The sequence below is a fragment of the Lathyrus oleraceus genome, chromosome 6, assembly GCF_024323335.1.
Source record: "Lathyrus oleraceus cultivar Zhongwan6 chromosome 6, CAAS_Psat_ZW6_1.0, whole genome shotgun sequence".
Lineage (NCBI taxonomy): Eukaryota > Viridiplantae > Streptophyta > Magnoliopsida > Fabales > Fabaceae > Lathyrus > Lathyrus oleraceus.
Window position 1 is genome coordinate 334,012,593 of NC_066584.1, and position 26,933 is coordinate 334,039,525.

At 35.9% G+C, this 26,933-nt stretch overlaps 1 protein-coding gene across 1 annotated transcript; it reads left to right on the forward strand.

Moving 5' to 3' along the window:
* Positions 1–2,502: 2,502 nt before the first annotated feature.
* On the forward strand, positions 2,503–5,556 carry LOC127091502 (ABC transporter I family member 20). The gene is made up of 6 exons (XM_051030161.1): positions 2,503–3,192; positions 3,510–3,629; positions 4,360–4,455; positions 4,576–4,728; positions 4,811–4,888; positions 5,044–5,556. Exons 1-6 carry the CDS (start codon positions 2,881–2,883, stop codon positions 5,284–5,286), a joined length of 1,002 nt encoding a protein of 333 aa, XP_050886118.1. The 5' UTR covers positions 2,503–2,880; the 3' UTR covers positions 5,287–5,556.
* The last annotated feature ends 21,377 nt before the right edge of the window (positions 5,557–26,933 follow it).

Below are 26,933 nucleotides of genomic sequence, written 5' to 3' on the forward strand. Positions count from 1 at the left end.
TGCTAGCGAGCGGCTGCGGATTTTGGTTTTGATATCAGTACAATTTCAACCAATTTTATGCCTTATGGCTTTCATTACTGCAATTATATGGTTAATCATTTAAGGTATTCAGGTACATACTAAAGTTCACATGCCAAACTTAAGCTATTTTCATAACTCTAATCATAAAGCCATATGCCAATTAAGAACATAATGCAGTAATAACGATATGAACCTGTTGGCAGCTGAATTGCGACTTCGGATCGGCAAAGCGGATGGAATGGGCAGAGGTAGACCTTGTCGCCGCCGAGTTCCTTCGGGGTTTGTCTCCAGTGAGTATCAGGGTTTGCTTGCTAGGGCTCTCCTATCTCCGTTTTCGTTCCTCTTCAGTCTTCCCCCCCTTTTCGTGACTGGAACTTGGCTATTTATAATGCTCTTGTTGTGACCTAATGGGCTCAGAATGAAGCCCAGAAATTCTGATATTCGCAAGCTTCGCTAGGCGAAGGAGTTGCTCGCCTAGCGAGCCAGCTAGTTTGGACTTTTACTGAATCTGGTGCTTCGCTGGAGCGAGCGTCATAACGAGGGGTTCGCTAGGCGAAGGATTTGCTCGCCTAGCGAGCAGGCCAGTTTGGGCCATTTTCAGGATTGGGCCTGTTGCGAGCTGGGCTTTTGTCCCTTTAAGATCAGTGCCTTGCAGAATAAGTCGGAGTGTCTTGAAAAATGTTTTATAAGATCAGTGGGCAAATTTTGGGTATGACAGTCTTCATTCAAGAAGGTGATTCTAGATTTTCGTCCCTTCCTTGGGATTCTATCAGCATTGAAAAGTATGATGTTTGCTTTGAAAACCTAAAATACGTATTTTCTATGGGAGGAACTGGATTTTCCTCCACCGGTGAAACCTATGGTAATTATGTTGACGATGATATTGGAGTTTTGCTTAAGCATCATCATGAGAAGATGTTGAAATCTATCGTGAGTAATAATGATTGTGGCCCATGTCAGTTTTATCAGGCCCCGCGGTGGATGCAAATTGTACATTCTAAAAGTACAATACGTGACAACCCCTACTCATTAAGGGCTTTTAGAGGTTTTAAGGCATGTTGTGGCATTAAGAGCTTGCCCACGTAGGGAATGAAAAGCTCTATGTATGTGGTTTTCTATGAGAGAATTATATTTTCCCTCTCAACTCTATTGTTGAGGTATTTATAGCAGTTTTGGACCTGGATCCTAGGCCCATTGGGAGCAACAACTGCTATTGAAAAGATGCAAGAGTGGATGGTTAGCCCACCACTATTTTCAAGAACATGGTCAAATGACCCCTTTTTATTGTTAAGGAGTGGGAACACGACATTCCCCCACTTCCCCATAGCCGACTACCATTCCTAAAGATAAGTGACATGTTCAATGAAAATGGTGATATATCTAGTAAATGAGCATCTGAACTAGGAAATGCGCGGTCGGAGAGGCGCTATGGACTCAACTCAGATCCCTTATCTCACATTTCCCCTTATGGGCCCCATTTTAGGATATACTAATACAAGAAAAAATGTATTTAAACAAATAAAATACCTTTTAAACCTAAACCTGCTCCATGTAATGTGTAAATACAAAATTTATCATGACTCACTCAACAATTCAGAGTTATGTCTGATCCCTTCGCACTTGAGATATTTTAATTATAATCCTACTGGTTCCAGTTTCACTAAAGTGTCTTATAGTACAACTGACTTATACTATAGATTTCAATTATGAAGAACTGACTACAACTTAGTCTCTTTCTTTTATCTAAGAAGTTGACTACAACTTAACATTTTTAGGAAATATAATTAGATAAAAGATATGTTTTTGTGTTTACAAACATCACTCAATAGATTATGTAAACAAATTTAATCACAAATGCAAGTGTTTAAGCATTCAATAGTAAGCGTATCTACGATGTAATCACATGATGCTTTGAATAGTTTATTTATAGATAATGTAGAGATTTTTCTCTAAATATTTGTTTGTGAAAACTTTTTCTTTTGCTTTATTTATCATATCGGATTCTCAATCATCTTGTTCAATTCAAGTGTTATGTCTTTTTTATTCATAGATAATTTGAGAATGTATATAGTTTCTTTTATTAGACAATTACGATGGAATAAGAATAATTGTGGTTCATTGTACTATAGTGCATGCCAATTCCGTGCAACTTTTTAATCACAATAAAATTCTCATGCACTACTTACATTAGTGTGTAGTGTACTACTTTTAATTGTCTCTTAAATTTAAATTCATTAAATTACGAAAGAAATCATCAAAGTCATTCTTTAGAAAAATAAACTTTTAAATATTTACTAATTGATCACTAAAGAATAAGCTCTTTAAAAATAACAATTTAGTCTTATAAATATAAGATCAAAATATTTTATGAAGCGTTGGGTTGACTAGAGGAATATGATGATAGTTTTAATAACTTAAAAGCATAAACCATAAGGTAGCAAAGCTAAATCTTCAAAAACATTCGGGAAGTTGAAAAATCTTAATTGGTTTTTTCTGGAATTATGTGTTTTGGGAGGATACTTTGATTTAATACCTTCAAATGAGGGATATTTTAGCAAGTTGAATTGATTTAGGGGGGTGTATAGCTAAGTGTGGGTGAAGTCAAATTTTCCTTTTGGAACCAAGAAGCCGACCAAAGTAAATAAAGTTAGCCTTTCGGCTAGTACCAAAAAAAAAAAAAGCGAGGCAGTTGTTGAGAGCGCGAGTGTCTGAGAATCAACCACGCTTCCATTCCCCTTTCAACTCCCCACCGATTTAAATTTAATTCAAATAAATCAAACAAACTCAAGCATAAAAAGGAAGAGAAATTGAGTTTTATGCATCATTCTCAGGTTTTCTAGTTGAATCTGAAAATTCAAAATGGGCATTAACGTAAATTCAGATTCAAAGCCGAAAACAGTTGAGATCAAAGAGCTGAAATTCACTTATCCTGGAATCGACGGCCATCCTCCACCAGGCTCCAAACCTCTCATACAAGACTTCTCTCTCAACCTCTTCTCCGGTGATCGGTGCCTTCTCGTCGGATCCAATGGTGCCGGAAAGACTACAATTCTGAAGATATTAGGAGGGAAACACATGGTGGAGCCTGAAATGGTTCGTGTTCTTGGAAGATCGGCTTTTCATGATACAGCTTTGGAATCTTCTGGTGATTTATGTTATCTTGGTGGTGAGGTTAGTGATTTTGTAAACCTAATTAAGTACTAATTGTGACTCATTTTTAGTCTGTGGATTAGTATTAAGTGCTAATTGTGCCTCATTTAGCATGTGGATTAGTATAAACAGTTATAATAATAGACAACCAGTTAATTAATTTATTAATTAATTGAGCAGTTACAATTTTGAATGATCCTTAACTATTGGTCTAGGGTTTAATCTCTGACAGCGGCTGCATTTATTTAAAGAAATTGTGAAATGATCACTTTTTTGTTTTTATTCAAATTGCTGATGGTTGGTGATTGGAAATATTTCTTTTTGGGATTGTGACACAGTGGAGAAGAGATGTTGCTTTTGCTGGTTTTGAAGTTCCAATACAGATGGACATTTCTGCTGAGAAAATGATATTTGGTGTGGCTGGGATTGATCCTGAAAGAAGAGCAGAGCTAATCAAGGTTCGATGAATCTTTTATTAAGCTTTTATAGATTTAAGCCGTGTATGGTGGTTGCTTAGTTTTAATATGTACTCTTGATATATACTACCTTTTGTGAATTTCTACATGTCAGATGAGTTTATTGGTGCAGTTGTAGGACCTTTTGTTTAAAATCTACATAACAAAGCAGCACCATTTCTAATCAGTTTTAGCATTTTTCTTTATTTGCTAGTAGAATTGAATTCAATTGTTTGATAATATGTTTTTTCTTTGCTTGCTAAGATGAGGGTAGTAGAGTAGAGTACCCGTTATGGCTACTGAAGTACATTATTCGGTGTAAATAATGGTTTTTGTGTAACCAGAATAAATACTATTCGACTAACATTCAGTTCCTAACTGTACTCCTTTTTCCAGTTCTATTTTACCTACGGTTAGTTTTTGTGTCCATTTCTATACATCCATGGGGTTTATTTTAGTAAAAACTCGTTGGAGTGGAAAAAGGAAACTTTAAGTACATTTGATATGTGATATACTTGTGTCTAAATGCTTTAATTTGATATTGGTAGATGGCATAACCGAATAATGACTTGGCTTGTCTATGCTCGATTCAACCAAAACTTTATCATTATCTCTTATGTTCATCTTTTCTGACTATGCATTGCTAATTTCTGGAAGGTTTCCCTGGCTATGCATATATACTTGTCTTTGAAAAACTGTTGCTATATATTTGTTCTGGTGTTCATATGGGCAGGTATTAGATATCAATCTTTCGTGGAGATTGCATAAAGTATCTGATGGTCAAAGAAGAAGAGTGCAAATTTGTATGGGTCTCCTCAAACCATTTAAGGTATGACGTCTTTTTTTTATGTATAGAGAAGTCCTTATTACTCTTGATGTTTATAAATTACAATGCATTGTCGAATTTAGAATAGTTTTATATATGTAAGGCTGCTCATTGTTTACCTAGGTTCTTCTGTTGGATGAGATAACGGTCGACCTTGATGTTCTAGCCAGAGCTGACCTTCTGAAGTTTCTAAGAAAAGAATGTGATGAGAGGGGTGCCACAATTATATATGCAACACATATATTTGACGGTCTTGACGATTGGCCAACAAATATTGTATGTCTAATTACATTTTGACCTGTTTTATGTCAATGGTTTAGCATAATAATCTTACTGTCATTTCAATGCTCTTTATCAGGTTTATGTAGCTCATGGAAGGCTGCAATTAGCAATGCCCATAGAGAAAGTCAAAGAAATTAGCAAACTGTCACTAATGGTTTGTCTGTCTCTCTCAATCAGTTATTTTTGTGCCACTCACTGTATCTTGTAGTACTTATGCGTGCTACTCAACAATGCGTTGTAGACCAAGCTGCGCAACTTACAATAGAAAACAATTAACTTAACTGTGCCTAATTGGTTTTGAATATGTAGAGAACGATAGAAGCTTGGCTACGAAAGGAACGAGATGAAGATAGAAGAAAAAGGAAAGAAAACAAGGCGGTTGGCCTTCCTGAATTTGAAAAGCAAGTTGATGGAAGTCGTGTAGTTGGTGGGGATCCTGCACGAGCTTCAGTTCGAGTTACTAATAATGGCTGGGCCGCAGGCCGGTTACATTCCACCATTGCTGGCGAGGAAAACTTCGTCCTAAGCTCAAACCGAGTATTGAGGGGGTAAAATAATTTTAAAATTCTGAGCCCTTTTGCTGTTTGATTTTATGAACTAAAAATAAAATTTATTTGCCAATGCTCTCTGGCTTATATGATTCTATTTGTTATATAGAAAGGGTCACATGTTATGCGTATTAAGTAAAGTTAATGTATGTAGCCTCCAAAGTGTGTGATGCTTGATTGAAAGCATTTTGTAACCTTGTTATTACAAAATTGTAACCATTGTATTTGGGTAAAAAGAGAACAATAGCAGATGTAATGAAATTTTGTTAAAATATTTCCCGGTCTGATTATTTGGATCAATTACTTTGGCAACCCTTTATTCTTAGAATTATAGTGTTTGGGCTGTTTCCATCTGCCACTATAAGTAGTCAAAGAAGTTAAAGACTGTCACTAATGGTTTGTTTTATTCCTAATTTTGGTCTTACGAGGTTTTTCACTTCTATCTTCATCTCTTAGTTAAATCCAACATAAGATCCAACTTGCACTAAGTAGGTTGAACTACATAAGCCCAATCAATTGACACTTAATGACAACCGATTGAAAAAGCTTGACACAAAGATTTTCAAATCAAATCCAACCTTGAGACTCAAATCCTTGCATTTATGAATATTACACAAAACCTTGAGAAAACTAGAGATCTAACCAATTGGATCCCTTAACCAATCGATTATGAGACTAAAAAAAGAAAGATTTTGATTTGATTTTTGATCAGCACAATTTGCATTGAATATTTTTTTCAGAAATACACGCTCAAATCTTCAGATGGCAGGTTATAAATAGGTATTCTCTTCTCACTCTTTTACATTGCATATTTTCTATTCAAATCTTGTTTGTGAGATTGTTCTTGCAAAATCATCATGAGTCCAAAAAGATTAAGCTCCACCTCCAGTCCCCTTACTGATGATTTCACCACTAGATACCAAGAATCGAGGTTTTTTCAACACTCTGTCAACCAAACCCTTCTAAGAATTCATACCATAGCTCCAGAAGATTTCGAAGAATGTAAATTTTTCAAAACCTTTGAAGAATTAAATCTCTCCACCTTTCTCTGTATGTCTTCAAAAAGAATCTATACATTCCTTGTAAAGATGTTTTTTCTTAAACCTTCATCTCACTTATGAAATACTTCAAAGCGAAGTAAGAAAACATAAAATAAGCCTCTTGGTAGAAGAATTTAGAGAGCTGATAAATCTCCTTCATGAAGATAGAATCAGTGAACTTGGATATAAAGCCAACAGTTACAACTATGTCATCGATGCATGTTCTCTTATGAAAGACCCATCATCATGTATACCTTACCCATTCACTGTCGGATACGTTCACCCTGAAATTCGAATGATTCATTATGTAATCAATCACATGTTTTTCTTAGAAAAGGCAACTTTAGTCTGTTAGTCCAAGTTGATGTAGAAACAATGTGGTTGATAGAAAAAAAGTTAAGGTAAATTGGGAATAACAAGTAATTAACTACATGATAGAAAACATGAAATAAGATGCACACCTTCCATATGAAAATTTAGTCACAAAATTTGTGGAAGAAATAAAATACGAGTTTGGAGATGAAGAGTTCAAGGAAGAAAAAACCACTATAGGAAGTCCAGTCTTACCATCAATGAAGTACAAGTTGATAAATGGAACCATCAAATAAGAAGAAAAGAAAAGTAAAAAATCAGGAAATACCTATAGAAATAGAAAGGTCGGACAACTCCCCCCAAATACTCACAACCAAAGACTTTATTAAAATCCTAAGTGGGAAAATATGTGTAATCAATGACAAGATCGAATTCATAGTACACCATTTCATTCTTGACCAAACCAAACTACCACTTGACTGATTCTTCTATGATGATCTTAATGTAGAATAATTTCACTTAGATTTTTTTTCATGTGTTTGCTTTGAATTCAATATTTTCCTTCATGTACTTTTAATTTCTTTGCAACTCCCTTCTTGTAATTTGAATTTCTTATTAATAATATGAGTGTTTGATTTTGCTTTTCTAAATTTCTCTTGTCCGCATATTTATGATTTGTAATGCATCTTTATCCACCTTTTTCATTTTGATAAAAGGGAAGAAATATACTCTCAAGGGAAGTAGTGTATACTCTCTATTTAACTCAAGTGGAGTTTAATCACTCTAAATATATATGCATTGTTTTATTTTACCATCTCTCTTAGGAGATGTGTTGTCATCATCAAAAAAGGGGAGAATGTGGAACCTTGTCTTGCAGGTGATATGTTTTTAACAAGGACGTCAATTTTTTACGATAATGTCTTATGATAAGTCAAGCATGAACGAAAAAAAAGATAAAGATGTAAGCATAATCATCAGGGTTTGGTGGATTTGACTATCCAATGATGGCAAACAAATGAAATGTAACTAAAGCCTCATCTCAAAGCTACTCAAGCAAGTGTCTACAAAAGGTGAGAAAAATACAAGAATGGGGATTAAATTGTGTTAGCCTTTTCTTCTTTTAAACCTTGAGAGTTTCTGCTACTGATAGTTCCTTATCAGAGTCTGAACACAAGGTTCAGAGTCTGACTCAGAAACTACGCTTGACTTCTGAAAGACCTTATTAGATTCTGAACCAGAATCTAATTTGGATGATCAGAGTTGACAACAACGAGATAAGTAAGTACAGAAATAGGAAAGTAAAAACAAGAACAAAAGCAGTTTATCCTGGTTCCTCTCACAACTTAAGAGTAGTCCAGTTCCCTTGTACTTCCAAGGAATTTCCATTATAATCAAATGTGATTACAAATGCTCAAGTACACTAGCAAGATACTTCCTTTGCTTACACACAGAAGTATAATACTTCCTTGCTCAAACACACAAGTTTGAGACTTCCTTGCTCAATCCCACAAGCTCGAGACTTCATTGCTCAAACACACCTGAGACTTTCTTGCTATAGCATACAAGCTAAAGACTTCAAATGCTCAAGCACACAAGCAATAAACTTCTGACTCTATAACAAATTGTTAAGTGATTTGGGTTATAACTACACTTGGTATACAATCAGAGGTGTAAATAAAATACATCTTAGAGAGACTCTAAGACTTAAGAACTCCTAAAATATACACAATGTTAAGATGTTCTAAGTTTAATAGATTTGATAGAGTAACTTCTCTTTGAATGTCAAGTTTAGAGTCTTGAGGTGTATTGTAGTGTGGTAGTTTTTTTCTTCAGGTCTACAGTTGCTTATATAGAGAGGAGAGAAAAGAGACGCTGAAGATTTTCACCAAAAGGTTGGTTAACATTTGTACTTGATTAGACACATCAAGCAAACACCTTTCTGCAAGAGGAATGATCCGTTGAAGCTCAAACAACCTGAAGAGAGATATTTCCTTAAGTCTTCACGTAATCAAAAAGGTTCCGAGTATATCAGAGTTGTCTTGGTAGAAGGTTTCTGTTTCAGAGGCTGACCTTTATTCATATTGCACTCTTCAGAGGTTGTCTTCCTTCATACTTCACTCTTCAGAGTCCGTCTTCTTTCAGACTTCACTCTTCATATTCTGGTCACATCATAGTTCTCTTCTTGGTCTCTAAAGTTTTAAAGTCTGGGTCACCAAAGACAGACTTTCTTCAGAGTTGACTTCTTTAGAGTCTGGATCTCCATCAGTGGAAGAGTCTTCATAAGTGATCTTCAGAACTAGAGGCTGATCTTCGGATTCCTCAAGCATTTCTTCATTTGTTCTGAATGATATATTCCTACATACTTGAACATATGTTAAATACTTTGTTTTCATCAAAACCTAAGGGATATGGTATTAACCAATTTTGTTCCAACAATCTCCCCTTTTTTATTATAACAAACAATAGTATTTAAGAATAATGGTTGTTGATTTAATTAACTTTTTGACTTCAGGATCAGAGGTTTGTAAGCTCCCTATGAGTCTGATAGTCCAAAGGGTGAGATTTGCAAGCTCCCCCTAAGCCCTATCCAATTTAATTAAATTTGTAATCTTTACAAATTATGTTAAGCAGCAGTAGAATTACCATGGTACTTAAATATCTTTTATTCTCCCCCTCGTGTCATCAACAAAAAGATAGAAAATAAGGGAAAAAAGAGATTTTGAAGAAAAATAATGTATGGAAAAAAATAATTCTAAATAAAAATGAGTTAAAATCAGTCTTTACTAAGGGAGAATCACGACATGATTTTGTTTTACCATAATTAAAATATTAAGTCTCAGTTAATATAGCTCAGAGTATGAGCAAATAAGCATAAACTAGAGACTTAACAGATATAAAACCATGTCAAAATGATTTTCATATTTGTGACACATAAGTGGACAATAAATAAATTAACTAGAAAATCTACTTATATGCCATCAGAAACAACCAATCAAGTTCTAAGTATCATTGATTGAGATGCTTCAGAGGTTTCTACTCATCAGAAGTTGATTAAGAGCTTTTGATCATAATAGCTTCTGATCATGCCAGTCTATGATCCTCCTTTTAGAAGCAAGCATTAATCTTCCACGAAATGCATGTTCATATTCTTTTTAATGAAATCGAATATATCTATCATAAGAGGATTGATAAATATATTAGCCCATTGATGATCTGTATCAATGAATTGTATATCTATTACACCTTTATGAACATAATCTCTGATAAAATGATGTTTTATTTTTATGTGTTTTATTCTAGAATGTTGAACTGGATTTTTAGTTATACAGATGATAGCAGTATTGTCACAGAATATTGGAATATTGTTTCCACAAATTTGATAATCTTCCAACTGATATTTCATCTAGAGGAGTTGTGTACAACATTTAGCAGCTGAGATGTATTCTACTTTTGTTGTGGACAAGGAAATAATTGTTTGTCTTTTACTAGCCCGGGATATTAGGTTTTTACCTATGAATTAATGGTTTCCACTAGTATATTTACTTTCAATTCTATCCCTTGCATAATTAGCATCACATAATCCAACCATCTTGCAATCTAGGGTTTTTTTTATGAAGTAACCTTAGATTGGTAGTTTCTTTTAGATACCTAAAGATTCTCTTAACAACTGTTAAATGATTTTCCCTAGGATTTGATTGGAATCTTGCACATATACACACACTAAACAAAATATATGGTCTATAATATGTTAAGTAGAGTAAGGAAACAATCATACCTCTATACAGCTTCTGACCGACTTTTGAGCTTTCTTCTTCCTTGCTCATATTGCATGTTGGATGCATGGGAGTGCTCATAACTTTGCAGTCTTCAAGTTTGAACTTCTTCAGAAGTTCTTTAGTATATTTTGACTAAAGAACATAGACTCCACCTTCGCTTTGGTTGATCTGAATTTCAAGGAAGAACTTCAATTCCCCCCATCATGCTCTTCTCAAATTCAGCCTACATAGTCTTAGAAAATTCTTTGCAAAGAGATGCATTAGTAGAACCAAAAATCATGTCATAAACATAAACTTGAACAATCAAGAGTTCCTTCTTCAGAGTCTTCCTGAATAGTGTAGTGTCAACTTGACCCTTTTGAAAGCCATTTTCTAACAGGAAATTACTTAATCTCTCATACCAAGCTCTTGGAGCTTGTTTGAGTCCATAAAGTGATTTCTTGAGTTTAAAAACAAAATCTGGGTTGACTGAATCCTCAAACCCAGGGGGTTGTTTGATTATACTTCTTCATAAATGACTCCATTTAAGAAGGCACTCTTGAAATCCATTTGGTATAAAATAATATCATAACTAATAACATAAGAAATAAGAAGTCTTATTGCCTCTAACCTTGCAACTGGTGAAAAGGTTTTAGATAAAACTATACCTACTTGCTATCTGTAGCCTTGAGCTACCAATCTAACTTTGTTTCTTACCACCTCTCCTTGATCATTCACCTTGTTTATGAACACCCATTTTGTTCCAATGATGTTCTTCTGACGAGGTCTTAGAATCAGATCCCACAATCCTTTGAAATTGGTTCAAATCTTCTTTCATTGCTACAATCCATCCATCATCTGATAAGTCTTCATCAAAAAAAGTTGGTTCTATCATGGAGATAAGTCTCATCATTGACTGTTCTTCTCTGAATGCATATCTTGTTCTTAGAGGACTATCTTTATTTCCAATGATCAAATCTTATGGATGAAAAGACTTGTACTTGAAGGACTTTTTAAATTGTGCAACTTCTTGAGAGTTACAAGGAGCTTATTCAGAAATTGATTCCTCTGGATGTTCTTCAGAAGTTGGGATTGATTATGAATCACCAGCTTCTGAAGTTCTAGTCTCTAGACAGACATCTAAAGGAACTATAGCTTATGATTCACCAGCTTCTTGATAGACTTATGATATATGAAACTCTGAAAAAAATTCAACTAGCTCTGACATTTTACTGTCAGGCCCTTTGTCATCAAATTTGATATGTATAGACTCTCAACCATTCTGGTTTCAGAGTTATACACTTTGTATGCCTTAGAGCGTTCAGAGTACCCTAAAAAGATACTTTATTGAGCCTTGACATCATATTTCTTCAGATATACTTTATTGTTTATGACGTAACATGTACATCCAAACTGATGAAAATAAGAAATGTTGGGGTTTCTTCCTTTGAAAAGTCTATATGATGTTTTGTTTAAAATAGGTCTAATGTAATCCTGTTCTGAGCATAACATGTTTTGTTTACAGCTTCTGCCCACAAGTAATTTGGCAAATTATTTTCATGAATCATTGTTCTGGCCATTTCTTGTAAGGATTTGTTCTTCCTCTCTACAACTCCATTTGCCGTGGAGTTCTAGGAGAAGATAAATCATGGAGGATTCCCTATTTTTCACAAAAGTTTTCAAAAGATTCATTTTCAAATTCTCCTTCATGATCACTTCTTACTTTTAAAATCTCTGACCCCTTTTCATTTTGTACTTGACTGCAGAAGACAATAAACACATCATATGACTCATCATTGGTTCTGAAGAATTTAACCAAACTCCATCTGCTAAAGTCATCAATAATGGAAAGTCTATATTTCTTCATATTGATTAATGTAGTGCTAACATGACCAAACAAATCAATGTGAAGCGATTCTAAAGGTATAGAGGTAGAAATAATGTTCTTTGTTTTAAAAGAGGTTTTCTTAATTTTTCCAATTTGGCATGCTCCACAGAGAGCATCTGAATGATAGTTAACATTTGGCAACCCCTTAACACGTTTTAGCTTGCTAAGCTTGGAGATTAATCTTTAGTTAGCATGACCTAACCTCCTGTGCCATACCCATTTTTCATCATTCACTGATAGAAGGCAAACTACCTTCTGATCAACCAGTTCAGAAAAATTGATTTTGTAAACATTGCCTTTCCTCTTACCCTTGAATACTATAGACTTATCAGATTCATTCATGACTATACAAATGTTCTTATTAAACATTACTTCATAACCGTTATCAAAAAATTGACTTATGCTACGTATGTTAAGTTTTGGTCCATCTACCAACCAAACATAATTAATAAATAAAGAGGAGTTACCAATAGTACATGTCCCAATAACCTTCCCTTTTTTGTTTCCTCCAAATCCCATTGTTCCTCCTTCTTTCAGAGTGAGGGTTTGGAACATACGTCTTTCTCTTATAATATGTCATGAGAAGCCACTATCCAGGTACTAGGATTGCTGCTTTGCTTCTCCCTTTAAGCATATATGTAGAAAAATGGTCTTAGATTTAGGTACCCATAATCATATGGGTCCTTTAGGATTAGTTCTAACAGTTTTTCTCTTATTTTGTACATTTGTTCTCATATAAAAAGATTTAGACTCATTTAAGACTTTTGGTTTGAAAGTTTGTTGTCTTGAATGAGTTATGACCTTGGATTATGAACCTTAAGAACTTTGTGACCTGATGCCTTAGGTTCTAGTTTCTTCATAACCTTTGACTTCAGAGTCTTAGGTTCTGGTTTCTTCAGAACCCTTGACTCAACAGTTTTAGATTCTAATTGGTTCAAATCTTTGCATTGTTAGAGTCAGGTACAAAATAACAGTCTAACCCCTTTTGAGTATATTTAGGGGAGGAAGGATCTGAGGGTTTAATCAAGGTTTCACTCCTTGGATTAACAAGTTTTTGATAATAACCCAGACCTTATCCTATTCTCCTATTTACATCGTAGATCATGGATGCAAGTTTGGTTCTTTCAAGGCTAGTTAGGATAAATTCTTGTAAAGCTATTTCACGTTTATCAAGAATTTTATCAGATACATCTTTAACATGAGCAATATGTTCTCTCTCAAGAGTTTCATTCTTGTTTTGAACATATTTTAATTCCTCTTTTAAGAGATCATATTGCTTTGTTAATGTTCTCGTGTGTCTGTCCTTTTCCTGACACCTACTCACAAGTTCTTGAATAAAGGTAATAAAAATAGAGAGATATAATTTAGGAAATAACTCATCTTCTTTATATTCTAAACTAGAATCTGAGTCAGATTCTGCTTCAGGAGATGTAAGAGCCATCAAAGCAAGATTGACTTGCTCTTCATTTTTCTATGAGTCTTATTCTTTGTCAAGTTCATCCCATGTAGCCATGAAACTCTTCTTGAATCTGTTTTTGAAGTTATCCTTTTGGAAGCTTCCTTTCTTTTCCTTGTCCTTTTGCATCTCTGAACATTCAGCAATATAGTGACCAAACTTCTTGCAGTTGAAATAGCTTTTCTGATCATCTTTGTTATCTCTTGAACTTGATCCTCTGAAGCCACTACTTCTACTAGAGAATATGTTCTTCTTCTTGGCTAAGTATTGGAATATTTTAATGATAAAATCCATTTCCTCATTATCTGAATCTTTTCCAGAAGCTTCTGATTGATAAGCTTCTCCAAATTTCCAGATTTTGAGAGCCTTTGTAGATTTTGCAGATGATTTCAAGGCAAGGGATTTGACTTCTTGACAGGTTCATATCCATTAAGCTCCATCTCATGACTTTGAAGATTGTTGATAAGACTTTCAAGACTTAATAGGTTTAAGTCTTTAGCCTCATGGATAATTGTTACCTTAGGTCTGGATTTGACAGGAAGACTCCTAAGAATCTTCTTGACATGGTCAGAGGTAGTTGTTGCTTGAAAATGTGTTACATACAAGTATACATGTTTGTTATAAGTAGAAAGTGATAAAAGAGTAAGAATATCGTACCCGCGAGGAGTGGAAGTAACTTAGGTTGATTTTATAAGAAATTATCTTTAGATATTAAGCACGAGCAAGAGTAAAAAGAATAATAGATTGTCACAAGTTCAGTGTTTCTAAGTTGATCATGCAAAGAAGCTTTTATATTTTTCTAAGTTGATCATTCAAAAAAATAGATTTAAACATGTTACCATATAGTAAAACAAGGAAGTAAACAACACACCATTTTAACATAAAAACAACTTAATATTAACTTCTCATTGCTCAACAAACAAAAAGTTTAGCTCATGATGAGTTGAGTGCAACTTACAAAGCTGATTCTGAAAGGAAACATTCTTAAACAAAAGATGAAAAAGAAATAGCAACCTAAGAGTAATGTGAAGCTTTCTTGTGGTGAACAACCAGCAAGTGATGACTTCAGTCGTGCAAGGCTTCAGCAGTTAGCACTAGAATAGATGAGGAGAATAAGCTCTCTTTTCTCTCCACTCTTTCACACAATAAAATTCTCAGAGATTTTCTCTTCGGTGTTGAACTTTTCTCAGCCATTTCAATATTTTCTATTTACATCCTTCAACTAGGGTTTCTTCCTCTCTTGTCTTGGATCATGGGCCTTTGAAGGATCACATCACGCCCAAATATCAAATCAAAATATTCCCTTCCTTCAATTTCGTCTACAAGAAATCGGGTACAGGGACAGCAATGGGAGACAAGGTGTAGCATGGTAGTCTATTATGGCAGAAGGCGCAGGTGGCGCTCTCCTTTCTGCTTGGTGCGTTCCATTAAGGATGTACTATTGTACCTTTTTTTTGTCTTCTAGCACCATGAGTCTTATCCACTCAGCTCAAGGAAGCTCTACCAACACACAAACAAATATTTCTTCCCAATGCAGCTCCTTATCCATGTATGCCTTAGGGATTCAGTTGGTTCTTCATTTCATTCCTTAACTGAATTTAGTTTAGTTCCAACTTGAAATCCCAGGTTTTGTCCTCAATTGTCTTGCCTCATCTTAGAACGCTTACTTAAAAATAAGCAACAAACAAATAAAACTACAAAAGAGCACCTATTGTGCTCTAAGCTAAAAACTGCAGAAAGATCTAAACTACATTAAAACAAAAATAAAATGATAAACATAATAGCTTTAGTTAAGAGATTAGGTTGTATATTAACTCATAAAATGTGGGTTATCACAACCCAAACTTGAATCATTACATGTCCTCAGGTGATACGACAGATAACAAGATAAAAACTAAACCAACCAATGACCATCCTAACTATCAACCCTAACTCAATTTTAACTCAAAATTTAACTCAGATGACTGTTTCCAAAAATTGGCACAACTCAACCTTGTTGTCAATTGTGTGTGTGTGTGTGTGATGTGTTGCACTGATGTTACTAGACATGCCAATACTCTTCAGTCAAGATAGCTAGCATACATTCAACTCTGGTTGCCTCATTCTATGGTCCAAGAGTTTATCTTTCAGCTTTAGAATGGGGATTTTTAACTGTTTTGTTGTAGACTTTTTGTTTACTGAATATTTAGGATTACACATGCATTTTTTTATTCACAATTTTGATAGATTCTCCACCTTTTCACCTGACGGTATCTCACATGTAATGAGTCCAAACTGTTACTAATGGTGAAGGCATCTATTGTTCCTCCATTTTTGGGTACATGAACTTATTTTGAAGTACTTTTTGACTTACTCCATTTATACACCTTGGTGTGTTTATTAACATATGTAGTGTATCCTATGTGCTAAGTATTTAAATATCAGTGTGAGCCTTCCTTAACTAAATCTTACAATGAGCAATTATATTTTTCAATTGGATATCTACTTTTCTGACTACCAGAGACGTGACAAGGGTTATCAGAAACACAAAGAGGTGCATTGATCAGCAATCAAGACCCCGTTTCCAACATTGTCACTGTCCAATTAATCTCATTCTAAGTCTTTATAATTCACTATTATTTTCAGGGGTTATGGTTAGTTTTGTTCCCTTTTTTTCAACATAAAAACTTAAAGAAAAACTACTCTACGAAAAATAAACAAAAACATACTTTCATTCATTACAAGCAAATGAGACTATCATAATGACAGAGAAAAGAAAAAAAAACATAAAAAAAAACATAAACATAGTAGAACCTAAAGATGATTAGATGATAATGATTTTTTTTGGTAAACCTAAGTCATGACAGTAGCTACCAACCCTTAAACATAGAGTAAGGACAGGGTACTCAGTGTCATTTGGTGAGCAATGGCACACCGTGACTTGTCAACCTGTAGAGACAAAATAAAATACCAGATAGGCCCTAAGCCTGCTACTTTTCCTAACACCTTGGTTTTCCTTCTTCTTTTCCCTTGCCTATTTCTTTTGGTCAGTTTCCTATAGAATTGGTTTTGGTATAACTTTAGGTGCCTTTATGACATATTTCATCCTGACAGACGTGGTCACCTCCTTTTGCTTTGTAGGGCTTCCTTTGACTGATGACTTAAGCTTTGTAAGAGTTTTCTGCTGCTGGGTTGATTTGGCTGGAATATGGGAGCTTTTAGATGCTTTCACTTTTTCTGGAGTGACCACATAGGTTATGTCAATGATCTGCTCAGTCTAAAATTCTGCATCAGACTCAGATTTGTATGAGTCTTTAGCAGAATCCTCAGCCTCATCAACTAATGCCTCTTCTTGGTTGCTTTTCTGCTCAACCTCGACCTCATTGTTGGCATTTTCACTTTTTTCAGCATCAAGTTGGTCTTCTTCAACAACTTCCTTAGTGTCCTTGGATGCTTGTTTTATCAGCTCCTTAAGAGTCATTTCTTCCTCATCAGACATCTCTTCTTCAACTTATTTATTTGGGTCCACACTTTTATCAACATTGTATTTCAGGGGCACTTCAGTAGTCATCACTTTCTTAGGCTTTTTGTCCTCCCTAACCTTCTTCTTGGGTTTTTCTTGGTTGTCATCTTTGGGCACGTCAGAAGATGATGTTACATGCTTCCCATATTCCATTGTCTTTTTTTCTTTTTATCCTTCTTTTTATCACTTTTCTTCCCTTCATCAACCTTAAACTCTTCCTCATTTTATTCTTCTAATTCCCCTAGAATGTGATATGGGAAAATAGGCACCGCCATCTCCTCTCCATAACTCTAGTCATTAATCTTCTTATGCAATTCAAACTTGGCCTTTTTTAACTTGTAAAAATCACGTTGATCCTTTTGCATTTGCAACATCTCTTTCCACAATACTTGGTCAGTTTCAAAACTTGCTCCTTCTCCTGTTGATTCATGTCTTGACTCTGGTTTCTTTTTCCTGCCTTTATAGTTTCATTAAAATTTTGTATGGTTGCTTTGTCAAAAGTAGCATGAGGATGGAAGACCTCATCAGTGGCCTTTTGAGGCACTTCATGTCTCTTGCAGAGAGCCGTAATCAGACAAAGGAAGTATACCATTCTTCTCTTCTTCTTAGAGCAAGCTTGTATCTCTTGAACTATTATCTTACCCATATTCACTTCACTGAATAAAGTGATGCAGTATAGTAATAATAACTTAGCCTTGTTGACAGTCTCATTATGCGTAGTATGGTGTAGAGAGTGTTTGACAAATTGATACCACACCTTGCGTTCAGGACGCATATCCATCCTCTTAACTGTCTTTTCACCACCGACTTCAACCCACTTAGTTCCAAGGTTACACAAAGACTCCTTGTAAACAATGAAATCTTGGTCATTAGACTTCTCCAACATGTTCTAGTAGGTGTCTTCAACATAATCCAAACACTAAATTTAGTGTCGCTTCAGAGTAAGACACCTTCACTCCATGCACCTTCACTTCTACTTTCTTTCTTGTTGTGTCAATTAGGTTGGCATGAAATTCCTTCACAAGTTGGATGTTATAAGGTTGTGTCTGCTTACAGAATTTCGTCCACTCCATTGTCTTGATCAAACGCCTTAAGTCTCTTGGTAATCGTAAATGCTCATCCCCCATATCAAACAAGAAACCCCTTTTTGGGTGCACACTCATTCCAGAAAAGTAATCAGAGAACCTTTGGTATGTGTCGCCATTGATGAAAACCTCAACATCAGAGTCTTCTTCGTCAGAAAAGGCTACCACATGCGTAGCATTCTTGTGAGCACATATCTTGTATCTTCCACCATCATATGAGGGTTCCATTGTGAAATTAGGGTTAGGTTTGAGAAGAAAGTTTTAATTTTTCTGAGGGAAAAGGGTGAATGAAAAAATTGATGGAGGAAGGGATTTGAAAATTAGATGATTTGGAAGAGAGAGATTATACTTTTTGAATTTGTAGAAAATGATGGGGGGAAGTTGGTGAGTTTATGCGTTTTTAAATGATATAGGGGAAATTAAAGGGTTAAAATTTGAAATTTTCCAAGAGAGAGGGAGAGGTAACCGTTAAGGTTTTCAGAAGTGAATGGTTACATGTGGAAGTGGAGATTATCATGAACAGTGGCAGACAAATCATTAATTGACTTGTCCAAGCTGACGTCACGCACAAGGCTCTAAACACTGCGTGCATGGAAAATTTCTCTCTCTTGCTCTTCCCTTTTTTTATTTACTTACACATTTTCCTTTTTCGGTATGCTGCCAATGTCTTTCTCTCTCCATTATTTGTGAGGTACCCAATGCTTCCTTCCACATGTAAGATTCCCATAGGCAGGCATGTCATCTCTTGATAGTAACTTTACCAAACTTTCTCAATTCATCAATCATCATCTGAAAACACAACAATCTAAAATTAAAAAGTTAATTTGGGATGCCTCTCAGTAGCATTATTTTATAGTCTTATAGCCTGACTTCAACATCATTAAGATGATTCATTTAAATCCAAAGTGACCCTTGTGTTGTGAAAGAGTTCATCCAAATAAGACTTCACTCTTTGGCCATTAATTTAAATCCTTCTCTTGTTCTTTCATTCAACAAGTCTACTATCCCATAAGAATAAATTGTTATTAACTTAAAGGTATCAGACCATCTTGTAACACCTCAAAATTTGCCCTCCTCTCTTGGGACTAGTTTAACACATTACATATCATTTTTAGGTCATTAGGCATTGCATATTGCATATCATGTGGTTACATTGTGCAAGTCATTCTCCCAAGTCTTGGTCAGAAGATGAGGAAGTCAAAGTGCAAGCTAGGGTTTTATTGACTGATTATTGGCCATCTGAGGATTGGGCTATAAATTAGGGTTTTGTGATTCTCAAAGGATATTGGTCTTCATCTTGTTTGAAGTGATTCATCATCATCATCATGGCTTGTTATCATCAGAAGAATCAAGTGATTGGAGCACATTCCTTGAGATTAGGGTTTTGACCACTGGTCAACCCTAATCAGTTGCATTGGGCCAGTCAGGGCATGATCAGGAGATGGGGTCTATGATGGATATGGGGATCATTCTATGATTATATGGAGATTATTGAGGCTAGGGTTTCACCCTTGAGCCATTTCACCAGAAGATTGGAGCTCAGATTGATCAGTGCATGGCCAAATTCATCTATCAGTTGAAAAAGTCAACTGTGGTCAACTGTGCATGATCTGATAGATTGGGAGGTGGAAATGAGTTGGATACACTTCATTCATGTTGGAACAAGTGTTATTTGACATGTCAAAGCTCAAGAATGGAGAAAATAAAGTCAGAACAAAAATTGTCAAAAATACAAAGTGACTTGTAATAGAAGTTTCCAAAAATGGAAAGTTTTTGACCTCAAAATTACATGTCCAAGGAAGCTTCAAAGGAAAATTTGTTCAACATGAAAGTTGTAGATCTTGGTCTCACCTTTCCAAAAAGTCCAAGAACTTGAAATTCTCATGTATGGTTGGCAAGTTGTGGTCCAGTCAATTTCAAAAATGACCCATAATCAGAGGGGCATAACTTCCACATGGAGTGTCCAAATTGAGTGATCTTTTTATGCACAAACTCCATTTGACATGTACTTTCATGGTGCATAATTGGAATTCATCAAAAATGGTCAATGCAAAAAGTCAAATTTCAAGTGTACAATTAAAGATCCAGGGGCAAAATGGTCCAACTTGTGAAATAATGGGAATTTTTGAATGGGGATTTTTGCAACACCTCACAAATGCTATTTGGAAATGGTTTGAATCATCATAACAGGTCAAGGTGCAATGGTTGAAGAATTCACTTTTGAAATGAACTTGAAAATGCATAAAAGTGCCATGACATAGTGAAATTGCAAAATATACATCCAATGGCCATGGGACAAGTTGCAACAGCTCACACATGTCATTTTGAGAGTGTGTGAGCTGTCAATGAGCTGTCACAGAGCCCATGGGAAAATACCATTTTTGCCCTTGCGTAAGTAAATGACACTTTGCTAATTACATTGCATTTTGTTAATTGGAGGATTAAGAGCTGATTAATTGGAGATATATAAGCCTAATCATAACAAACTCTGATCAGAATCATCAATCACAAGAAATCACAACCTCTTTTCCCTCCAATTTCTCAAAATCTCTCAAGAACACATCAAGCAAAACTCCATCAATCTCTTCCAATTCTCCATCAATTTGTGTAATTCTTTTTGATCCAATCTCCATTCATCTTCCTCTGGATCTGTTTTGGAAAAGCAACCTCAAAGGACTTCAAATTCACAACTGTCCAAGTGATGTGCATCCATGGCTTTTGAAGAATTCGTGCATTAGAAGCAAATTCAATCGAACCTGAGCACTTCATTCAACTTCTTGAAGCTTATACTCCATCTGTTTGGATCAAGAAGCGCAAACATCACACGAATCGCCACTGCCATCTCAAGGTACTTCAAAATCGAAACTCATGATATGATGAATTGGTATATGCTTCTTGTAGTGTGCGCAGTGTAGAATCCAATGATGCAATTGGTTTTAGAAATGATGAAACATAGCTCGAGTTATCTTGAATTTTAGTTATGATGTTAAAACCTAAAGTGTTCGATTCGTGAGATCTAGGAAGAATTAGTGGAAATCAAGGACATATTCGTACTCCTGGTGTTGAGACCTTTCCAACGCATATTCATTTGTTGATTTTCATTGAGATTGAGTGTTCTTCATGTTCATGCCAAATCTGGAAAACTGATGAAGATGATGAAGGTTTCTGGAAAAATTTAGACGTTTGATCCGTTTTTGTGCATTGCCGTCTTCAAATCGTGTTTGCCGCGCCAAAGCTGACCAATCGCGTGCCTCCACTGCATTACTGAAACGCATGCGTTTTGGTCTGGGAAGGGATAATTACCAGTTTGCCATTAATTAACTTAATTAAATTAAAACATTCAACAAATATTTAATAAATCACATAAATCTTAAAAAAATCATAAAAAATTATTGGCTGATCAGAAAAATATGAGGTTTTTTTTTGATAGATCCCATTCCCTCTAGTTTTTTATGGACATGATTTTACAAGTTGTGCATGATGAAATGTTGACTTTGCCTAGGGATGTTTGACTTGTGTGCATTTTTTACATGTTTTGCCATTTTCATTGTGAAATGCTCATACCATAAAAGAAATGTCTGGAATTTTTTGAGCTTATTATAGACATGTTGATGGTGATTTACATATAAAGTTTGTGGTTTTTGGATACCTGTGGAGTGAGATATGATTTTTTGAACTTAGGTGTGACAATTTGTGTCACACCTAGTTAGGTTAACTTCATGAATATTTTTGCCTGGCCTATGATTGTTGAAATGGAGTGAAATTTTGCATGAATGATTATTGACATGTTGAGATGTTATGTGAATTTTTCTGGATTTTTATGTGGCATTTTCAATTTGATTGATATTTTTCATCTCTGTTGGTTAAATGTGCAAGTTTATAGGACACATGTTTGTATATCTTGTGTGAAATTCTCATATGGTTTTGGATGAAGATGAAATTTGGTATGCTGATTGTTGACACATTGTAGGACATCACTGTTTTGGTCCCATTCATTTCTTAAATGTTCTCACTGATTTATGAATTTTTGAAGTGAATGCATGTGTTGATACCTTGAATTGGCTTGAATAATTGTGTCTGGATTTCTTGATTTTCATTGACCTAGTTCCTTTTGTCCAATTGAGCTGAAAATTGACATGCTATACCTTGAATATGTCCTGTTTAGGTGTGAATTATTTGAGGATTTTTGGAATTGTTTTAGTATGCTTTTGATTGAAGTTATTCTGTTTGGACATTGGATGTTGCATTTGACCTAGTTTGTGATGTTTTGGTCATGAAATGAATATGATGAATGATGTGAGTATGGGATCAATTGCGTTTGCTTTCTATTTGCATTAATTTGGTTTTGGTTGAGAATTGTTTGCTGTTTAGAGCTTTTTCTCCCTTTTGGACCCTAGGCTTGGCCTAGTGGTCCAGTTTCTCACATTTGGTTTGACTTTTCAGGATGAAATGCACAAAGCTTAAGGAGAATGATTCAAGACAATAAAATTGAATTTGTTTGTTTTGGAGAACTAATATAACTTTGTTTTGTAGGTTGTGAAGCTTGAGCTTGAGTTTGTATCTTGCATTTATGTGCTTGTGTTGTTTGTATAGTCTGACTGATTAACATTTGCTGTTTATTGTTTGTTTGTCTGAGTACTGATGATACTTGATTGATTTCAGGTACATTTAGTTGCTTACAGTTCTTTAAGAACTTGCTTGCTGCTGCTTGGTTTTTAAACCACTTGAGGTAGGACTTCTATTCTTCATGTAGTCTGGAGACCCGGCCTGTTATTTGGCCGGGCAAACTGTCTGAAGTCCTCCTTAAGAGGCGATGTTTGTGATTGTTTAATATTGTGCCTAAGCAGGTGAAGTCCTCTATGAGGCAATTGGTGGAAGCCAAGGGATATGCAATCTATCCCCCACTACTCTGTGAGTCGTCCCTCTGCTCACACGGCTGTGTGTTGATGCATTGGGACACAAACCCAAGATCTCGTGCTGTTGCACAATCGAGTCAGAGTCTTTGAGCGTAGAAGGGTCCCTCCATTCTGGACCCACGCTCCTTTGTCTAAAAGCTCTCCCTGGTCAGGGATAAGAGCTGTGAGGTCTCATCCTCACTTCACCTTTTCATCTGCTTCACCTTAGCCTCGTAATGGCAAGGTTAAGAGCGAATAATACCCATGTACAGATGACTTGCTTCGGCAGTCAAACCCATTGTGTGAGCCTCACTTGATTGGTTATAGTGTGTGCTATGTGAATATTGGCTTGAAATGCTTGTGTTTGCTCTGTTTTGATCTGTATGCTTGTATGCTTGCTTCTTTCCTAGATAGGATTAGCTTGCAGTTGTGCAAGTAGGTAGAAACCTCAACGTAGGGTAATGATGCATGACAACACTAGGCTCGAGTCCAGCTCCCTGGTAGTGTGTCTTCCCTTGGTTTCTGGCTAGATTTTCTTTCCCTTGAGGGGGAACTACATCGCCCTGATCCTCGTTCCAGACGAGGTATGTAGGCAGGAGGTCGTGCGAGACCTCTCCGGGCACTTTTTTTCTTTTTGTGTGTGTTTACCTGTTATCTGATTGTGTGTTTGGTTCGGATGCCGACGTAAGTCCAGTGATTGGCGGTCGGGCTCCACGTTTGCCCTTTTGTGTGCGTTTTGGTTCGGATGCTGACGTAATTCCATCGAGTGGTTGTCAGGCTCCATGTTTGCCATCTGTTTGTGCGTTTTGCTTGTTTGGCGTGCGTGAGCCGAACTATAGTGGCTCTGATTCTCGTTCCAGACGAGATATGTAGGCATAGGATGCGATGTCCTATCGAGCTCCCTTCTCTTAACCCCACCTGCGTTCCCCTGTGTGTGTGTGTGATGTTTTAGCAACCTTTTCTTTTCTTAGAGCGTGGATCCCGTCGAGTACGACGGACGTGAGGGGTGCTAATACCTTCCCCTTGCGTAACCGACTCCCTTACCCTTTCTCTTTGGTCGCGAGACCATTTCCTTTCCAGGTTTCTCTGAGCGTTTCCTTTCCCTATCTTGGGATAAATAACGCGCAGTGGCGGCTCTGTGTTGTGTTTTTATTTGAGTCCCGCCGGTTGTTTTTCGCGGATGCGACACATCTAGACTTGAGTTTTCTTGGGAAAAACTTAAGTCTATAATTGAACAAAAGAACCTTTTGGCTTTTAACTAACTCTCTTTTCTGGTACTTCCTGTCGTTCCACCTTTTTGTCTTTTCCTTGTACCACTCAACATTTTTATAAAAGAACAACCTATGTGTCTCAAGCTCATTGAGTTGGAGCGTTCTAGCTTGACCGAAAGTAAATAAAATTGAAATTCAAGTTTTTTATGGCCCAAAGTTCTTTATGTTCCAACTCAATTGGCAAGTGGCATGTCTTTCCATGGATAAGTCTATAGAGATACCTGCCTATAGGAGTTTTGCAAGTTGTTATGTAAGCCCACAAGGCATCATCCAAGTGTTTTGACCAATCCTTCCTAGATGGATGTACTAGTTTCTCTAATATCCTTTTTATCTCTCTATTTGACACCTCAACTTTCCCACTACTTTGTGGATGATAGGCCGTAGCAACCTTATGCTTGACTCCATATTTTTCCATCAGAGTTTCAAACAATTTATTGCAAAAGTTAGTACCTTCATCACTAATGATGGCTCTAGGCGTGCCATGTCTAGAAAAAATATTTTTCACCAAGAATTTGGTCAAAACCTTGGAATTATTAGTGGGAGTTGTTATTGCCTCTATCCACTTGAAGACACAATCAACTGCAACCAGTATGTATGATTTTCCAAAAGATTGAGGGAATGGCCCCATGAAGTATATGCCCCACACATCAAATAATTATATTTCAAGGATGTTGGTGAGAGGCATTTCTTGCCTCATGGAGATATTCCCCATCCTTTGGCAGCTATCACAACTCTTAACTAAACGATGTGCATTTTTAAAAACAGAGGGCCAGAAATAACCTGATTGAAGAACTTTTGCAGCAGTTCTAGTCCCTCTATAGGGAGTATCATGACAGGCAGACAAAATTTGTTGTGCCTCTGGTTGATCAACACGCCTCCTAAGAAGTTGGTAAGCATATCATTTGTAAAGAATTGGTTCATCCCAAAAGTAACTTTTGTCATATGGAAGAACCTCTTCCTTTGTTGATAATTAAATTCAGGTGAGATGTATCTGTTGACCAGGTAGTTCACAATGTCAGCGTACCATGGTGTCAGCCAGAAGTAACTTAATGCTTTGGCTCTAAACCTCTTCTATAAACCTTGAGATATGATCAACAACTAAGTTCTCGACACCTTTCTTGTCTCTTATCTCCAGGTTAAACTCTTGCAATAATAACACCCATATTACCTAGGCTTAACATCCTTCTTGGAAATAGGATACTTAATTGTAACATGATAATTATAGACAACCACCTTTGTTCCTACCATATAGAATTTGAACTTATCAAAAGCAAACACAACTGCCACCAGTTCCTTCTCTGTGCTGATATAGTTAATTTGCGCTTCAATCAAAGTTCTACTAGCATAGTAGATGGTTTTGAACATTTTATTATGTATTTGACCTAACACAAATCTAATTGCAAAATCACTGGCATCACACATTAGTTCAAAGGGTTTTATCCAGTCATGAGTTTTCACTCTAGGTGAAGATATCAATGGTTTCTTGAGCAGATTGAAAGCATGCATGCATTCCTGACTAAAGACATAAGGCACGTCATACTACAACAGCTGACATAGTGGTTTAGTTATCTTGAAAAAATCCTTGATAAACCTCTTGTAGAATCCAACATGACATAGAAAGCTCACAATTCCCTTGATATTCAAGGTGGTGGCAACTTTTCTATCACTTCCACTTTAGCTTGGTCCACTTCCAACCGTGTCTTTGAGATCTTATGGCCTAGCACAATCTATTCTTTTGCCATGAAATTTCATTTTTCCCAATTCATAACACGATTAATTTCTTCACATCTAGTCAGCACCAAATCCAAATTGTCTAGGCATCTCTTGAACGATTCTCCAAAAACAGAAAAGTCATTCATGAAAACTTCCATGGAACTCTCAATAATATCTAAAAATGGCCATCATGCAACATTGAAATGTGGATGGAGCATTGCACACTCCAAAGGGAATCCTCCTAAAAGAAAAAGTACCATAAGTACATATGAATATGGTCTTCTCTTGGTATTTAGGTGCAATAGATATTTGATTATATCCAAAATACCAATCAAGGAAGCAATAGAACTCCTTACAAGCCAATCTATCCAACATTTGGTAAATGAAAGGAAGGGGAAATGGTCTTTTCTTGTGGCCTTGTTCAACTTCCTATAATCCATGTAAATCCTCCACCCAATTACAGTTCTTATGAGGATTAGCTCATTCTTTTCATTGGCTATGATTGTCATGCCTCCCTTCTTCTATAAACATTGTAGAGGACTCGCTCACACACTATCAGAGATAGAGTAGATGATTCTAACATCCAACCATTTGATAATTTCCTTCTTCACCACTTCTTTCATGATTGGATTTAACCTTCTTTTACTTTCAATAATGTTCTTGGAGTTATCCTCCAATAGAATCTGTGCATGCAAACTGTGGGACTAACTAATTCCATTAATGTCAGATATATT